Below are 17852 nucleotides of genomic sequence, written 5' to 3'. Positions count from 1 at the left end.
ACTTATGAGACAGCTGCATCTGAGAGCTGCCACCATACTAAGCCAAATATCAACACTAGAGTATGCCACAGCTCCTCTTTCACAGACATTACATAATTAAATGAAAAAAATATTACAGCAATATTTAACACACACAAGTCAGGCCCTAAAATAGTATTAAGATGAGTTAACAGTAATGCAATCACAATGCACATGTATCTTTTTAATATTAAGTGGCTGTAACCTTAAAATGTAGTATAGCCTTAAGAGGTGCATTTGGTATATGAAAGGTGTGATGAGTTGAGACCCCTAAACTTTCCTTTTTCCTGACATTTGTGTGTTTAAAGCTATCATGATACTGCATTGAGTGATGCTGCATTTTTCCCTTTGGTTCCTGCAGACTTTAAAAGTCATATCTTGCAGCACAGCATGGGGATGAGGAAGAGTGCAGGGGACTGGACTAGATGATCGAGGTCCCTTCTAGTCTTACGGTAAGAGGAATGTGCATGTCAGCCAGACTGGCAATATTTGGTTGCAGACAGTTTTATACAAGGCTGGGGCAACAAGCAGTGAATTCACATTGTGAAGACTCTTTGCCATTGCAAGAGAGAAACTGAATTTTTAAACACAGCGTAAACTTGCAAAATGCAGCAAAAATCAGCAATGTTTTTTCACCCAGGATTTTTCCAGATTCCTGATTTTAAGGCAGTTTTATTTTTCCCCTTGTTTATTTTAAAAAGAGGATTTTGCTATTTTCAATTATTAGTATCAGCTGAAGCTGCAAAGCAAAGCCCAGGTGTTAGGCCAAGTAGAGAGACTGTATAGTTCTCCTTTTACTCTTCTGTACCAGACACACTCTGAAGCACCATTTTAAGTTTTTAGCAGATGCACAGTCCCAACTTAAATTTTCCCCAAAATTTGGCTAAAGGGCTATTCCTCCTGGAGGACTCACCATGTGATAGATTTGGTGGTTTTTATTTGGCTATTTAAGTTACTGGTGGGCAAAAATACTTCAATTAGTTTCCTAAATCCTTCTCTGGGCTGAGATCAGACATAGTATTAGGAAGTTATGAGTATATGGAAGTGAAAAGGGGAGGTCAGAGATGTAAGGGTTTTCATGGACATCCATATTAACTATAGTATTTGTTTATTGTCAACACATAGTTCACAGCGAGAAACTGACAGATGGGGACTAGGAGAAGGGAAATTTTTGGTCAAGGATACCTGCACAGACTCTGCCTCCTACATAAAAAAAAGCTCTTCGTGGTCACTAAAGCTCTGATGAAATATAGAATCTCTCTATTATTAATTTGGGTTTATAACACTAAAAAAAGCCCATACAAAAAAGGAGCTCCCTAACAATAGTTATACTTACAATAGTCACCCAGCAGCATTCAATACCAATATATAAACCAATTAGCTCAGCCAGCCAGCATCAAACAGAGACAAATTCTCAGCCTGACAATAAATGGAAATAGAAAAGTCCCTCAAACCCAACCGTACCCTAAAATGTTTAAGGTCTTATCCAAGAGACCTCCACACTAAGTCTCAGAGTACTCAATTTATCATCTTTTAAGAACTAAGAGAGGAGCCATCTTTGTTAGGATTTGAATCTGTCGTTCTATGGTTTCCAGGTATTTCAAACCTGACGCTCTGATCATCAGTGATGGAGCTCCACAGCAACACATGCTAAGTCATGGCATTATCCTAACGTATCACTGAAGATCAACCACCACTGATTCACTACATTCCCAGAGGGGGTACTCCATTGCACAAACCTACAGACAACAGATACCTTGGGATAATACCAAGCATCCCTTGGCTTTAACCAACACAGTTACTTGAGATTAAGTTCACCATACACAGTGTCTTACCTTGGTCAGTTTTGGTTGCTGGCTTCCAGTTTTCAGCACTAATTACTGGCAGACAAACCTGCCCCTTTTCATCGATGTTAGGGTGATAGATCTTTGTTTTAAATGTAATCTTAGGAGGTTTGAATGGATACTCTGCTGGAAAGTTGATTTCGATTCTGAAGGCTCCCTTATCATATGGAGGATTGTCCTGCAAATGAAAAGACAGAACGTTACGGGATTTAAGACATCAGAAGAGATACACGGGAAGGGACTGTGTGCTCAGTCTTTTGAATGGTCCATGTTTAAGATACACCTGTTGTCTGTATAGGCCTTCAAGTCCATTTACATGTCTAGATTTAGGTTTATGTGCCAGAAAATATCAAAACCATAATATTCTTTTGCAAAGGGGTAATAGTGTTTTGTCAGTATTTGTATTTACCTTGAAAGGAGAAAAAAAGCCATGCATGTTATGGCAGCACTGAGGGGTGGCTGACATTTCTACTTGGTGAAAGCAGAACTTTGTGACATTGATAAAGAGGCCTCCAATCTCACAACTGTTAGTTATTCCCAATTTCACAAAGGTTTTCGAGTCCTTTCTTAGATACCCGTTTTCTTCCTCAAGTTTTCAGTTTCTGTCTCTAAACCTAGTTATTTCATTTCTCCCAACATGGTGGTACAAACAGAGCAATTTGACTTGTCAGGTTTCCCTCTATGTTCTGAGAGAATCTTTTTGCTTTAGCTGACTGCATAAAATCTGCTGATCATTCATTTTTTTCCTGCATCTGCTGATGAGAACACTGAATTCATGTGCAGTTTCGGGTGCTTTTCATCAGATCATATTGGGAGGAGTACAATAAGAGGACTATGAAAGTAGGGAGAGTGAAACTGAACAAGACAATGCTCAGAAACTGACAGCAACTGCAGCTAGACACAGTAGTCCTAGTTTCAAAAATTATTTTGAGAAACCCAGAAGAAAAATCAACTATTGATATTTTTACAGTTTATGAAAATATAACATTTTATACTGCAAACAATAATTCCAGCATGAAAAACTACTCAGGATATTGGGGAAAGGGAGATTCAGAATAGCCGGAAGTGAGTTTTTACTTAGTGTACGGTTTAACTTCCCCCACCTAGCAGCCAGTCAGTCCAATCCCTTTAATCAAAACCATTTTAGAAATTAAAAATGAGCTCTCCAGTATTAGCATCTTTAGGGAAAGAACAACACTCTACAGGGAAAGGAAAATAGTATTAAACCTATGGGGAGAGATTCTGTGTTGTCCTCGAAGACAGAAAAGAACTCAAAAGCTAGGATGTGGGGTGGTGAAGATGCCTTTAAACCACTTTACATCCATCCAGTTTTCTCAAGTGACCCTGGCATAATTTAGTCAGCCTTGGAAGCCTGTTTAACTTACAACAGCGTGCCCTACGAGCCGTACTGCTACCTGGAATCTCTGCAACACTTCATACTGAGGCTTCACCCTGGCCCAGATACACTGTCGAGTCAGGGCTTACAAATCTTTCACAGATCCTGTGCTGGCCAGATCCTGGGCTTTTACAGCTACTTTATACAGCTATAACCCTTATTCCCAGCACAAGAGGTCAGAGCAGGGGTAAGGATCTGACTCAAGAAGCTGAATTACAAGATTGCATGCAAAGGGTTGTTCATCACTTATACTTGAACATGAATGACTGTAATGCTCACTTTGAATGTTTGCGCTACACCTTTCACTCCCCAAAAGGCCATCCATTGTGACCAGTATTTAAAAGGAAGATTCAGTTTATGATAAATCAAATGTATTTTACAAGGGCACAAGGAGTCTGATGTTCTTTTATGTTTCATATTTTGGTGTTCTTTTATATTTCATATTTTGAAACTGAAACAAATATAGTATAGAAATTCAATGACATGCATAAATTTGTTTCAATGTATAGAATACGAAACCATGTTATCCTGCAAGGTTTTTTTTTAAATTAATGTCCTGTTATAAATCATGTAAAACAAGCAATATAAAAAAAATCTGACACAAATCTGTAGAGGAAAAACCCAAGATAACAAGCTGTCTTTGACTTGTTTCATAACCGGGTGACTGCTTATTCCTTTAAACAATGTTTTAGAGACAAATATAGCAGGCTGAGCTACTTCTAGAACTGTATCCTCCACAACAACCTTAACTGAGCATTACACAAAATATCACTCAATAAGCCTGCCTACCGCATATGCCAGATAATTTCTCAATTGTACATCAAGCATCACTTTTACAAAAGCTGTGGAGAGGGGTTGGCCAGAAGGGAGATTAAAAATATAGAACTGGACAATCAATAACTAGCCAAAGCTAGTTGAAATACTGATAATTTGTTGTTTTTAAAAAATCCTTGTCAGCACTTTTAAAAAATACATATACCTGGTACTTCAAAAGCAAATTTAACATCAAAAAGCTTTCATCTGTACCCAGATTATGTCTGCTGATTTAAAAAAAAAAGTTTACTCAGTGTGACAGCTGAATTTCAGACAATTCTAGACCAGTGAAGCAAAGAAAGGAGAGGATTATTATTTGTATTGTGTCCTCCCTTTAAATAATGACCCAAGGTGCTTTTTAAATATGTACAAAAACATAAGATCCTTAATACATGTAGATTCAGCGACAAAACGTTATTTTAAAATAATTTCCTCATAATAATGCCAAAACAGGAGCTCAAAGTTCCGTTTCTCCTGCAAAAGCACATAACAAAAACCTAAAGCGGTCTTTGGGATGCAGCTCCCAATGCTGTTTTTGGTGTTTGTGATGTCATGAATTTGGAATACTTTTCTCGGCAAAGTTCAAGTGTTGATGAGCAGAAATCTTTGTTTTAAACAAACACCTCATTTTTAAAGCTACATATTTTCTGTTAATTTTTTTATTTTTTTAAGATCAAACATTTTGAGGGTTTTGGTTTTTTTATTTTTTTTATTTTTTAAGAAATAGATCACCATAAAATGTTTTTCTTTAAAAAGAAAAGTACACTCTCAGCTTTAGGAAGAATGCCAAAGCAGTAAAATGCTGTACAAGAACCATAAACAGTGTTTTATTAAAAATATATTACTTAATAGAAATCTCCTCTCTAACAGTCAAATCCTGCTCACTTTATTCACAAAAGAGGCACTAAAGACTCAAAGGGATTATTTGCATCAGTCGTTCTACAGTGTTTCAAATCCAAAGGATCAGCAAGAATCTTGATGTAGCACGCATGATCCAAGTTCAGGAGTGGCTTTCAACTAACAAAGCCAGAAGCGCTGCAGAGCTGATGTTGAAAGTCTTTAAGATCACATGCAGATTATATTTCTCTCCAGCTTTCTACTGCATCCAACCAAAAGGCAGTATTGATGTCCAAGTAGCCCAACTCTCCTTTCCACAGACTAGATGCAGCTGTTCATTCAGGAAAGTGAGCACGGAATTTGGTAGTGGAAAATGCCCAAAATAAAGAAGGTGAAAATCCATATGACTTCAACCAGACAATCCAATACATTGGATTCCTCCCTTCCCCTTTCCAACAAATCCCTCTCTATTTGACTAGTATAGTAGTAATTTACTTTTAGGGTTTGTCTAAACAGTGGGGTAATACAGTCTACAGAGGTGTGATTTCTAAAGCGCTCTAACGTACCAATATACCCCGTGGATCCTGCTGGTGCATACTACAGGTTCCCTAGTGAGTTTTCACATAATATAAACAGCATGCTGTTAAAGCACACCAGCAGGTTCTACATAGACCAATTAGTGCACAGCACCTTAGTGCATTTTAGAAATCATACGCCCATATAATACATTTCCCCACCATGTTGCCTATTAACACTCCTCTCTCAAAAATACAAAACCACGGGCAAGGTTTTTAAAAATGGATGCCTAAAGTTAGGTACCTAAATCCTTGCCTAAGTGCATACATAAGTGACCTGTTTTCCAAGGGGTGCTTAGATTTTAAAAACCTAGCAATTTGAGCCTAACTTAAATACCCAATCCTGAAAATCCAGGCCAAATTCTTTTGCACTGAGCATTTTCAAGTAGTGAGATTAAATTTTTTTGGAAAGGCTATCAAATGGAATTAATTGCACATGTTTTCCCATGTATTTCCATCCTTTTCTCCATTATCTTGAGTCAACAGTTTTAAACCATGTGGATAGTCAGCTATGATACCACAGCACACCTTGGACTCCAGTTATTTTTGTACTGCCTGCACCAGTTTAAGACCTGTTGGTTTAGGCCCACCTTCTCTGGCATAAACAAAGTATTCTAGCAGAGCTGTTTTAAAACAATTTCAAAATTATTTCCTGCTAAAATGAGGGTAAATACGGTTTGCCTGGCTACTATGATACAACCATAACTGTTTTAAAACTCTTATCACCAAGTCTTAATGGCCAGGCAAACTATGTTTACACCAAATTAGCAGGAACCATTTAAAAATAGTAAAAATGGATTCACTAACATGATCTAAGTGCCAACATACACAAAGCTTTTGTATTTGCTTAGTCTAGCTGTTCCAAAGCACAAGATTCTTTACATGTTACTGTGTGAGCTGTGAATTATGGGCTACCTCCACATAAACAGATACCCGGAAAATAGTAGCGTGCCTACATCTCTCTCTCTCTCCCCATCTGCAACTAAGTTGACAATAAGTCATTGTTAAACAACTTAAATGCTCAAATCACCTTACAACAGTGTTTGTTTTATAGTCTACGCAGCTTAATCTCAAAAGCTCTGTCCTCCCTACAGACTTCTAAAAATTTCATTATGTATCACGTACAAACCTAGGTTACATTTAGTGCGGTCAGAATTCAATTTTTTCTAATTTTTACTGTTGAAAATAATTATTTTTTTTTTTTTAAAAAAGGTTTTTTTCCTATTTTGAACTATTGTGATTTTTGCTGTTGGGGGTGGGGGTGGGGGTAGGGCTGGGGTTAGGGCAGCACTAACAGCAGGGTTGCAAGGGGTTTCCTGTGCAGCTGAGGGGCCCAAGACACCAGGTACAGGGGATGCTGCAGTCATCCTGGCCCAGTAGAGATCTCCTTCAGACCTGGCCAGGGGTAAGGATTAGCCCTGGGTCATGAAGCTGGCCACCCCACTGCTGAACTGCTCCTGCTTGGGGATGGCTCCCATGTTCTGGGCTGGTGAATGAACAAGTGGGGCTGTAACCATGGAGCTGCAGGGCCGGTGACACTGGATCCCTGCAAGCACAAGGTGCAGGGAAGGCTGGGGTCCTGGCGGGGCACAGGAGAGATCCCCATCCAGGACTGTGAGGAGGACAAAGATGAGTCCCTGGCTGTGGGGGAGGCCACCCCACTGCTAAATGGCTCTTGCCCAATGATGGAGCCATTCAGCAGTGGAGTAGCCTCCTCCACGGCTGGGGACAATACTGACTTCTCCTCACAGTCCTGGCCAAGGGTCTCTAGTCTGCCGGGCCAGGACCACAGCTTTCCCTGCATCTCGTGCCTGCAGTGATTAGGCATCTCCAGCCAGGAATGTGTGAGCCATCCCCAGACAGGAACTCTTCAACTACAGGGTGGTGTCTGGCTCAGCCAGAGACTTGTGGTCCTTCTTTGCAGTCCTGGCCAGGAATCTCTGCTCCGATGGGCCAGGATAATCGCAGCCTCCCCGCACCCTAATGCCTGCAAGGATTGGGTGTCACTGGTGCTGCAGCTGTCTAGAGAGCCCTCTGCAACTCTGCTGACACACAAGTAAGGGAGTGGGGCTGTGACAGCGAAGTTTCAGTGGGCTCCCTACATGGCTACAGCACTGGTGGTACCTAATCCCTACAGGTGCAAGGTCCAGGGAAGGTTGCAGTCTCCTGGTATTCTCAGCTGGTGAGAGAGAATGCAGGTCCGTGCTAGTGAGGATGCAGAGAGCTCCCTGAACTGTTGCAGGAGCCATTCAGCAGTGGGTTGGCCTCCCCCACAGCTGGAGGCTCATCGTCCTTCCCCTTGCAGTCCCAGCCAGGGGCCTCGACTCCATCCCCACTGTGGTATCAGGTGAAGCGCAGGGAGCCCTCTGCAGCTGGATCCACTCACTCCCCTGACAACAGGACTCCAGAGTACTCCCTGAATCACCGGAGGGCCAGTGACACTTGATTGCTGCAGGCAAAGTGACTGTTACCAATTTATTTTCTTTTTTGTCAATTTCAGTGTGTCATCTGAAATCAGCATTTACCAAGTTATAAATTAAAACTGAATCCTGCTAAGCCTAGTTATTTTTATAACCAGTAAATAACAGGTATATTTTCATTCAACCATTCACTGGATCTTTTCTTCTTCAAACATAACCAGAATAACCAAAGTAATGTTTTATAATAGCAAATAATCACTCATTTGTCAGGGTGCAACAATTATGTAATGGCCACCTACAGTACTAATAAACTATGGATTTGCGAGAGTTTTTTCCCCCCTCAGCACAAGTCATCACCAGGTACAAATGGTCTGTGGATTGCTTTTAAGCACAATATAAGTGTTCTATACTCACAGGAACAATAAGCCCTTGCCAAGTCAATAAATTAGCTTCATCAACCTGGATATTACGGAAGTTTTTCATTCCACATTTGCGGATTTCTTCAAGCTCCTGAAAAGCAAGCAGAGTGTAAGTATACATTAATAACAGTAATAAGCAGCATGTTCATTTATTTTTTTTCAAGAAACTTAGAAATGAAAATGGGTTCCTTTGTTTTATATTAAATGAGTTTGTGGTTTCAGAAGTGACAAGCCACATAATTAATAAAACAAATGGAATTCCTACACCTATAAAGAATCGGGGTTATCTAAGGCAGGGAATCAAAATCTTTATTTGCTGAATTAAGGGATATGCCATGGAGCTACAACAAAAGCATGGTTAATAATATTGCATCATAGCTATATATTTTATTTACATTTTTGTTACACTCACCTGTATATCAGATTCATTTGTTTAAAAAGCTTATTCTCAAAGAATTTGTGGATTGAGAATATTGTATCAACTTGTCAGCTACAAATACAAGTAACAGATGTGTTAGGACTTGTCTACGGGAGAAAGCTACGCTGGTTTAAAGGTATTATTTTAAACCAATCTAATTAAACTTATACAAACTACCGTGTGGACACTTATTTCGGTTTAAGATTTAAACTAAACTGAAATATGCCCACTTTAAACCAAAATAAGTATCCACACAGAGGTCTGTACCAGTCTAATTAGATTGGTTTTAAAACCAATCCAGTGCACCTCCATCATGTAGACAAAGATCCAAGTTAAGGCTGAAAAACAAAACAAAGTTAACAGCAATATTACAGCCATTTGGGTACTTACTTACCTACCTTCAAGAATTGCAATATAGTTAACTAACTGCATGAGCTAAGAAACTATATTATCCCTTCCTTCAGAAATTATTTCTGAGGGAATGACAAGCCTTGTGAGCCAAAATGTTATTAACTAGTTTTCAGTGAAAAAAAAAAGCCAATTACATACAAGTGTACACAATATTTTGAGAGAGTTTAGGTCAAGGAAAACAAACACTACATCTATTTCCTTTATTAATAAATACATCAGTAGTTTGCAAAGGGCACTCGCAGTGAAACAAAAAAACTACTCTCTTATTCTTTTAGAACTAGAGTGTTACTATGGCATCATGATTAAATGTAAGTTCAACCGGAAGACCAAAGTCCAAACTCACATACAACATACACAATAGAAAATGAACCTTTAAGTATGTCAGAATAGACATAAGCACAGCTAAGGAGCATGTCCAGAACATAAGGTTCAGACTTGTCTTCGAGACACTAGAAATGACTAATTAGTCTGGTCCCCTGGCTCCAGTGCCATTAAATATGCCCCAACTTGTTCAATATTACAGAAATTGGGGTTTTTGTGATTAGATTATGCTTTAGAGCATGAAGACACACACATCAAGAGTCCCATGGATTGCCATTCATAGGGATATGCTAAACCTAAACCATGCTGTTCAGTGGAAGATAACCTTTATTAGCAGCAGCAATAAGGAGGCATCATATGTCCATTTTAACTATGAATCTAGTACTATGCTAGGTATTTGGTTTTGGACACTGAAAGTACAAAAGGTCTCAGTTCAAAAGCACAGAAGATTGTGGTGTTTTTCTGAGAAACTCAGGAAGGTACGTAACTAATTCAGTTGCGTTTTCAGCTGGTTCATTTTTTTTTTTTGCATATAGCACTGTTGTGCAGTCACATTGAACTACCCTTTTTCATAACCCACAATTTTAAACAATGAAGCCCATTCTAAACCAAAAATAAGTTATGGGATATCATGAAACGGGCAAGTTACAGATACAGATCAACCATCACACATTAAAACAGAACATATGCATGACTGATGCCTTCTCCCACAAAACACAGATGGACAGAAAAATTGGTTATTTTAGACATTATCTAACTCTTGATAGATGTTTATATAATATGTATAATTTATATTAGTTTCTCTCAAATGGCCCCCCATTTAAGATCACGGTCACACTGTACTAGGTGTTATACAAAAAACACAGGAAGATATGGTCCCTGACCAGAGAGCTTACAATCTAATACATATAAAAGCAGATGAAGGATGAAGTAGTTATATAAAGACAAGTTAACTATCAAGTGATCAGTGTCTGTCTCCCTCTAAATAATTAACGCATTTAAATGTGGTAAGCTTTGAAAAAATGAAAAAAAAAAAGAAGATGTTAATTTAAAGAGGTAAACTCTCACGTTTGTTTTAAAAACTTGACATGTCTGTAATGTGGTTGATTTAAGAAATACAATAAATACAGTGCAGAAGTTAACTGTGATCACCACAAAATTATTAAGCTTTGTATGTAACCAAAGAAAGTTTCAAATGAACCAGCAAACCTCTCTCTGGTTCCCTTAAAATCCTTCATTCAAAGTTGACAGAATTAAGTTTTTCTCCAGTAACCCTACTGGCTCTGCAACGCTTCCATTTGAAATGACATATAACAGTGAAACCCATTCAAGAGACTCCCAGCCCATCAAGTATCTCCAAATATCTGAGCCTGATTCTCCACCACCTTTCACCTACTGTAGCAATTTCTACTTATGCAAAGGAAGTACAAGTAGGTATAAAAAGTTGCCATCTCAGACTAGAATATAATACATATATTTTAAACAGGCATGACTACACAAGGTGCAAGATTGTGGAGAATCAAGTCCTTGAGTACAATCCTACTCTGCCTTTACTAGATCATCATCTCCATTAGACAAACATTTTTTGTTAGTCCCTTGTGTGGCTGCTTCAAGTTTCACTTTATATTCAAAAATGACTGTCTGAAAGTAGCACTGTGAGGTTCCATATTTATTGCAAATCAGTAACTTCCATATTAAACTTATTCAGTTTAGAAGTGGCTTTTTGCTTACTGCCCCCCCTGCAAATTCAACCAGGAAGCTGCAAATCAAATTGTGTTCTTTCTGGATGATGCAATGCCAGGAATAAAGATTTTGTAACAGAAATTTAGTTACTTTTGTTGGGGATACACAATTCATAATAAAATATTAGCACAGCAAAGGCAACATAGCTAATGAATAAAAACATACTTTTGTCAAAGAAAGAAAGAAATTATGATTCTGCTGAATGTCCACAGGCAACAGGCTGGTAAAAGGTAGTAGTACCATGTTCAGAGAAGGAAAAATGACTAATTTCACCTTAAGATCACACTGACTCTGAAAGGACAAAAAGGTCTTTTGGAAGTGAGAGACTGAGGCCAAACATGCATTTTTTTCAAAAAGAAACCTTAAGGTTAGAAATGTAGCGAATAGCTCAATTCCCATTCTCTCCCACCCCCTTTAATGTTGTTTTAAATAAAGTAAATTATTGCCTCTGAGAGAGTGTACTAATAGCTAGAACACAGAAGTGGGAGTGCACACTCCTAATTCCAGTTCTGCCACTGACCCTGCGTGTGACATTGCTGAATTAGGTTTCCCTTTTATAACATGGAGACATCTACTTATTTTAAAGGGATGTGTTGGGACTTCAAGTAAGTAAAGTGTTTCGACAAGTTCAGATAAAAAACACAGTACAGTATATAACATGGAGAATATACTGTTTGATATGTAATATTTAATCTTCAGGTACAGCACTGAAGGGACCAGATCACAAAAAGCATTTAGTATTTTTCCTTACGTATGTTACAGTACTGAAAATGAAAAAAGTACTTTTCACCATTTATGCTGTTTGAAAGCATAAATTAAAAATTCAAAATCAAGCAAAAAGTAAAAAGAAAAGAAAAATATCTTGAAATCTAGTCAGTTAAAAAAGAGTTAAAAGTAATTTCAAGTACTGCACTTGCACCCGAGTCCCTCTGCCAGTTTGTGATTTTATAAACAGGCTAAAAAAAAATAAAATGTTCCTGCTGCTTTCTGAAAAAGCCACACAAACAAGGAAAACCAACTTTGGTCCCAATCCTGCAAACTCTTGCGCATATGAACCATCCCAAGACTGGGGCCTGCCTCAATGATTGTCTACACAGGGAAAACAGGGAAACTGACTATACGCAAAGGGTTTAAACACAAAGCCCATTGAAATCGGTGGAAAGACTCTCATTGACTCCAATAAGCTTTGCATCAGGCACAAAGTAAATAAACCGAATAAAGAAAAAATATTCTGTAATCTTTTATTTATGAACAAGAGTAAGTAAACAATTTCTAAACATAAGTGTTTTTATGATGAATATGTCTCTTAGCCAGTGGTAAGAAGTTGATCTATTTCAATTTCTGGTTCTCTGGTACTGCAGGGCAGTGTTTGTTTTTTTTAAAAAAAATTAAAATTTAAATAAAAAAAATCATGAGAATATTTAGTTTTCATAAAAGCTGTAGTTAATGTTCCATTGAAACATTACAATTTTGTGTTTTCACATATTCTTTATTTTCTGAATAATTCTTCTTTCCAGTAGAAAGTTTCTTCGTTTGATCTCTGCTCAAAAGTGAATTTTGAGTAAAATATCGTCACCCATTTTTGAGTTATAAAACCGTACTGTTCTCACTCCTGCTGTAAAATGTGTAAGCTTTTTTTAAAAACCACCAACATGAAAACAGATAAAGTTTATGTTTCTCCTGACTAGTTGTTACTGAGGAGTAAAGGCCAGAACAATTAAAAACCTACACATACAAAGTATGAAAGCTATAAACTGAAAAAAATCTGATTAAAAATACAAAATTCTCAATAAATTTGGCGTTATTATACTGTTTACAACACTAAGGCATAATGTAAATACATGCCATCAACATTAATTATATGGGTGTGGTTCTGAGATTTATTTCACCGTGGAGTTCATTGCTTCATAAATGTTTGCTATGCAAATATGGGAGTACACAAAGAAAAGATTAAAATAATCTTCCTTTGCCATTCCTCACTTCCTTAAAACATAAAAACAAAAGCTTACATTAACAGACTATTAATTATACTTTTTTAAAAACTAAAAACCCCCAGAAGTGGAAATATTATAGACCTAATAGAAACCTTTACTTGGTCATATTATAGTTGGGACTTCAACAGGAGCTTTACCTGAGGAAGGAGTGTCAGATACTGTCCAAGAGTGTCTTCTGGACTACTAATTATGTTTTTAAATATATATCTCTATATACAGTAGTCCCAACCCAATTTAATAAAAGTACAAGTTCCATACATGGTATTTTATATTAACATGATGTATACCTACAAAGACAAGTAACTTCACCACCTTTCTCATATAAGCCTCCCTCTCATCTTTAACTGTACCACCAGCTAGTGTCATCTCTCCATCCATCTACCTTAGGATTTTATACTGTTGCCTATCACTGTGGTATCCAAGTGACTTCCGCATAAAATCAATAGCAACAACAAAATCCTTTATTATGGACACCATGGAGTCTCTGGCACTCCTCCCTTTCTGGGATCAAAACTCTGCTTGGGGTAGGGTTTTTGTGGTGTTGGTGAATAAGGGTTAGTAACAGTTTGGAAATAAACAGGGTCTTTGAACTGTGAGTGTCAGCTACGGTGTAAAAGCTCTCTCAGAAGGGAAGTCCTTACAGGGTTTCCTAAGACAGACTCCAGATTCACCACTTCCCTTCTGAAAGACTGTTCCATAGCTGGATCCTTTCGACAGAGAATGCTTTGTCATCAGCTCTCACATGCTTTGAGATCTGCACTGTCCTAGAAGAGCTCAGCTGTCACAGTGGCTTATAGATTAAAACTGGGTCTTTGATGTACTCGGGGCTTAATCCACTAACTGCGTTTGTTATGATAAACTTGGGGCCTGATCCTGTAAAATGCTCATGCAAGTAGCCCCCAATGACTTCAATTAGACTATTCAGATGAATGAGAGTTTGTGACGAAACGCCACTATTTGCTGTTTGTACAGGGCCTAGCACAATGGGGCTCAGGCCCCTAGATACCACCACAACGCCCCCTCCCTGTTTTGAATGTTTATGATTGTAACCATACAATTGCATTTGTGTAAATTTTAGTATGTCATATTAAGATTTGAAAGTTATTAAATATAATTTTAGAAATATTTGATTTTTATTGGTAAATATCAATTTCACTGTCACAAAACAAAACATACTTCAATCAATAATAACTAAAATGTATAGCCAGGCAAAGAAAGAAAAATGCTACTTGAGAACAGAGTCAAAACCCAGGGATTTAGATTTTTGAATTAGACTTGTTACGAATGGACTAACGAGAGGACTAGTAAAAACAGCTATGATTTGTTGACTTAAGGATATTTACTTTGTATATTTTGACATATTGACAATTTGTATTTTAAGTTATAAAGCTTGAATTTTTTGAATCTCAGTGTCTACTGTCATTAAATAATCTTCTGATTCCCCATAGCTTCCTGCAGCTGAACATTTAAAATGATAGAGAAAAGTGCTTATGACCCATAATTTCACAGAAATGTAAAAAAATTAATTGATAAAAATCTAAAAAATGCTCAAAAATAAACATCAATATTATCCATTGAAATTACAAAAAATAAAAATTGAATTCTGCCAAGACTAAATATAAAGAATGGCTCTCTCAATTTAAAGAGAGAGATCAGTTTTCACCCGTAAAGTGGGGATGATACTACGATCTCCCACACTTTGTCTTGTCTCTCTTCACAGCAAGCACTATCACCTACCACAACAGGACTCTGATCTCAAGTGCAGCCTCTTGTTGTTGGTGTAATATAAATAAATAACCATGATCCATGTCAATGGTTCCAAACAACTCCATACTTCGGAAATTGTTTTATTTTAATTCACTTACATCCCTGTTCACATGAATGTTATATTTTGAACAATCTGCAGGAGGTTCCAAATTTATTTTCAGTTATAAAACAAACTATATTTAGTTCAAAGATCTGTAAGAAAGTTAAGAGATTTTAAAATTATTATTAATTATTATTATTATTATTAACAAGTGTGAAAATACAGAGCTAAAATTGGATTTCCTTTGAGGTTTTGAGCATTCATTACATTTTATGACCCTAAGCTTTTTTAAAAAGTATAATTTAAATAACTGAGAAAACATCCAATTATCATCACTATTTAAAAAGAAAAAACAAAAAACAGAATCTGTTCAGCAATGGAACACTTACGGATGCAGTTTGTGGTACTGTGGAACTGTACTACAGTCCAAAATCCTGAAACTGGGGGTGGGGTGATGGGAGTGGGTAATAATATCTACTAATTGTGGTGTATAAGAAGGAAATTTCTGAACTGTTAAGGGCATTTTGCAGCTGCTAAACTCATGGGGAAAAGTTTCTGATTACCACGATTCATGAACACGAAACAAAAATGAAAGTAAAATCAAGTAATAGATTCTCTATTCCCAACACCACGCTCTCAAATCAATCAAGGTCTGGCCACAAATTTTTTCTAGAAGAGATATGTCTAAGTGCAGACAGAAGAATCAAATGCTTCAAAAAACTATCACCTATATACTGTCTCTGTAAACATACTGCAGCAATAACACCATAAAACGTAGCAGAATGATAACTAGCTTTGGTAGATACTTAGCAATATTAACTATTGCCTCTGCAGCCCTCCAGACTTTTAAGATTATATTTTTTTGCTCCTGTTTAGAAATGTACTAGGAGTATTTATGTACATTTTTTACTTTTCACAAATTTTAAAAAGGTATATATGACTGAATATGAAATTCAATTTCAAATAAAACAGAAAAGCTAAGGTTATTAAAACATAAAATAACTACTCTTGTTCACCATGTGAAATGGAGGGGGTTCTTATTCTGACATATTTGCAACAACAGCTTCATATGTGGTAGCAGTTAAGATATATTATTAAAAATAAAATATATTAAAAAATAAACAAAAACTTAAGTTAGTTCAGCCTCATCAAGCTCCTCAGGAGCAGTTTATGTTCCTCGCTGACATGGATGTTATCTTGTGTGCATGACTCTGCATCGAAGGTGTTCTACTGTTTAAATTACAATCTACACTCAGAACAAATTTAAAATAGCAAAGCTAATCTTAAATGAAATCAATATTAAACTATCACAATTCTCTTTGTCCTTATAATCCGTGGGCATTTTTGAATGTATAACTCAAGTTTCACACCCCAATCCAGCATCCGGCTCGACAAGGATAGAACCCTATGTCCGGGTGGAACCCCATTGACCTCAGTGAGGCTCTGGGCAGGGCTCCACCGGCCTGAAGCCAGTTTCAGGATCCAGACTTAAAAGAACAAAACTAATGGAAGTGGAACCAAACTTCTCTTCCATCAAGTACAGGATATGGGAAAAATGAAGAACATTGAACAACATTCAGTTTAGTCCTTGCATCTATGTATCATGTGGTTAAACTATATCATCTATCTAACTCAGGTTATGAACACCTAAGTGCAAAGATCAAGGTGTGTTTGTAGTAATACCAGGTACAGAGATAATTACAGTTGTTGCAGTCCCACTAGGTGCTAAACAGAAAGTGTGGCAGATCCCTGCCCTGAGTAGTATGCAATCTGAATTGATGATAACGATGTCATCCACGACATAAGACTGTAAACTTATGGGGGCAGTGACTGTCTTCCTAGGCATCGGAAAAGCATCTTACACATTGTGAGAGCTATAGCAAGAGAACAAATAATAAAGATACAAAACTGAACAACTGAATAGAATAAAACTACTAAATAAAACCAGTCTTAAGTAAAAACCAGCCACCACAGGCGGCGGCCGCGCTTTACACTATTATACATACGTCAGAAGGAACAGAGGTTTGGAAACGCAAATGCGTTTGTGTTTAAGGCAAACTGAGCGAAGTGACTTCTGAACCCAGGCCTATATGTCAACGGGATAAACCAGCCACGTCTCCCTCACGCGCGGGGCAGATTAACGTTAAAAGCACACAAATGCCGGACAAAACTCAACTTAAAATAAGCCTGGGAGGGGGGAACCCTCCGTCCGTCCGTCCCACCCCGTCCTATCCTCGTGGTCCCGGCAGGCCGGGGCTCCTGCCCGCCGGGGGCTGCGGGGCGCTCGGGCAGCACTGCAGCCAGCTCGGGCGAATCGCCGCCATCCCGGCGAGCCCGGGGGGAGAAAGCCCCCGCCCTTCCTCTTTGCTTAGTCACGGCAGGAGCCCCCTCAGGGAGGGGCCCGGCCCGGCCCGGGCCCCTCGAGCGCCCTTCGCCGGCTCCCCACACGGGGCCAGGCAGCCGCGGGGGCTGTGGGGCCCCCTGGAGCCCGGCCCCGGGCAGAGCGGGTGGAGCGAGGCCCCGCCGAGGCGCGGCCTAGATGCCGGCTGTTCCCGTTCCGGTCTCCTCGTCCCGCGGGCTGCCGCGGGGGGGAGGGGAGAGTTCCCCGCGCGCCCCGAGTCAGGGGGGGGTCGCTGCCTGCCCCCCCCGGCACGGAAGGGGCCCGGGGCGGAAGCGCACCTTCCCCAAGCCGCCCCCCACTCGGTCCTTCCCCGGCGCGGGGCTGGATGTTACCTTCATCAGCCTCCTGCTGGCCGCCATCTTGGATCTGCTTCTGCTGCCCCACAATGCATAGCGGCTGCGGGCTGGGCGGCTAAAGCCCGGCGCTTCCTGGAAC

At 38.8% G+C, this 17852-nt stretch overlaps 1 protein-coding gene across 1 annotated transcript in view; it reads right to left on the bottom strand.

The window, feature by feature from the left end:
• UBE2L3 (ubiquitin conjugating enzyme E2 L3) overlaps positions 1-17852 on the bottom strand; it is a 22416-nt gene extending 4564 nt beyond the window's left edge. The window contains exons 1-3 of the mRNA XM_048821352.2: positions 17750-17852; positions 8318-8413; positions 1854-2040 (exon numbers count right to left, since the gene is read on the bottom strand). Coding sequence (XP_048677309.1) covers positions 1854-2040; positions 8318-8413; positions 17750-17776 — 310 coding nt within the window. The 5' untranslated portion in view covers positions 17777-17852. The remainder of the gene's footprint in view (positions 1-1853; positions 2041-8317; positions 8414-17749) is intronic.

Source organism: Caretta caretta, chromosome 15 (genome assembly GCF_965140235.1).
Source record: "Caretta caretta isolate rCarCar2 chromosome 15, rCarCar1.hap1, whole genome shotgun sequence".
Taxonomy (NCBI): Eukaryota; Metazoa; Chordata; order Testudines; family Cheloniidae; genus Caretta; species Caretta caretta.
The sequence above is the reverse complement of the archived record's forward strand: the minus strand, read 5'-3'. Positions and strand labels throughout refer to the sequence as shown.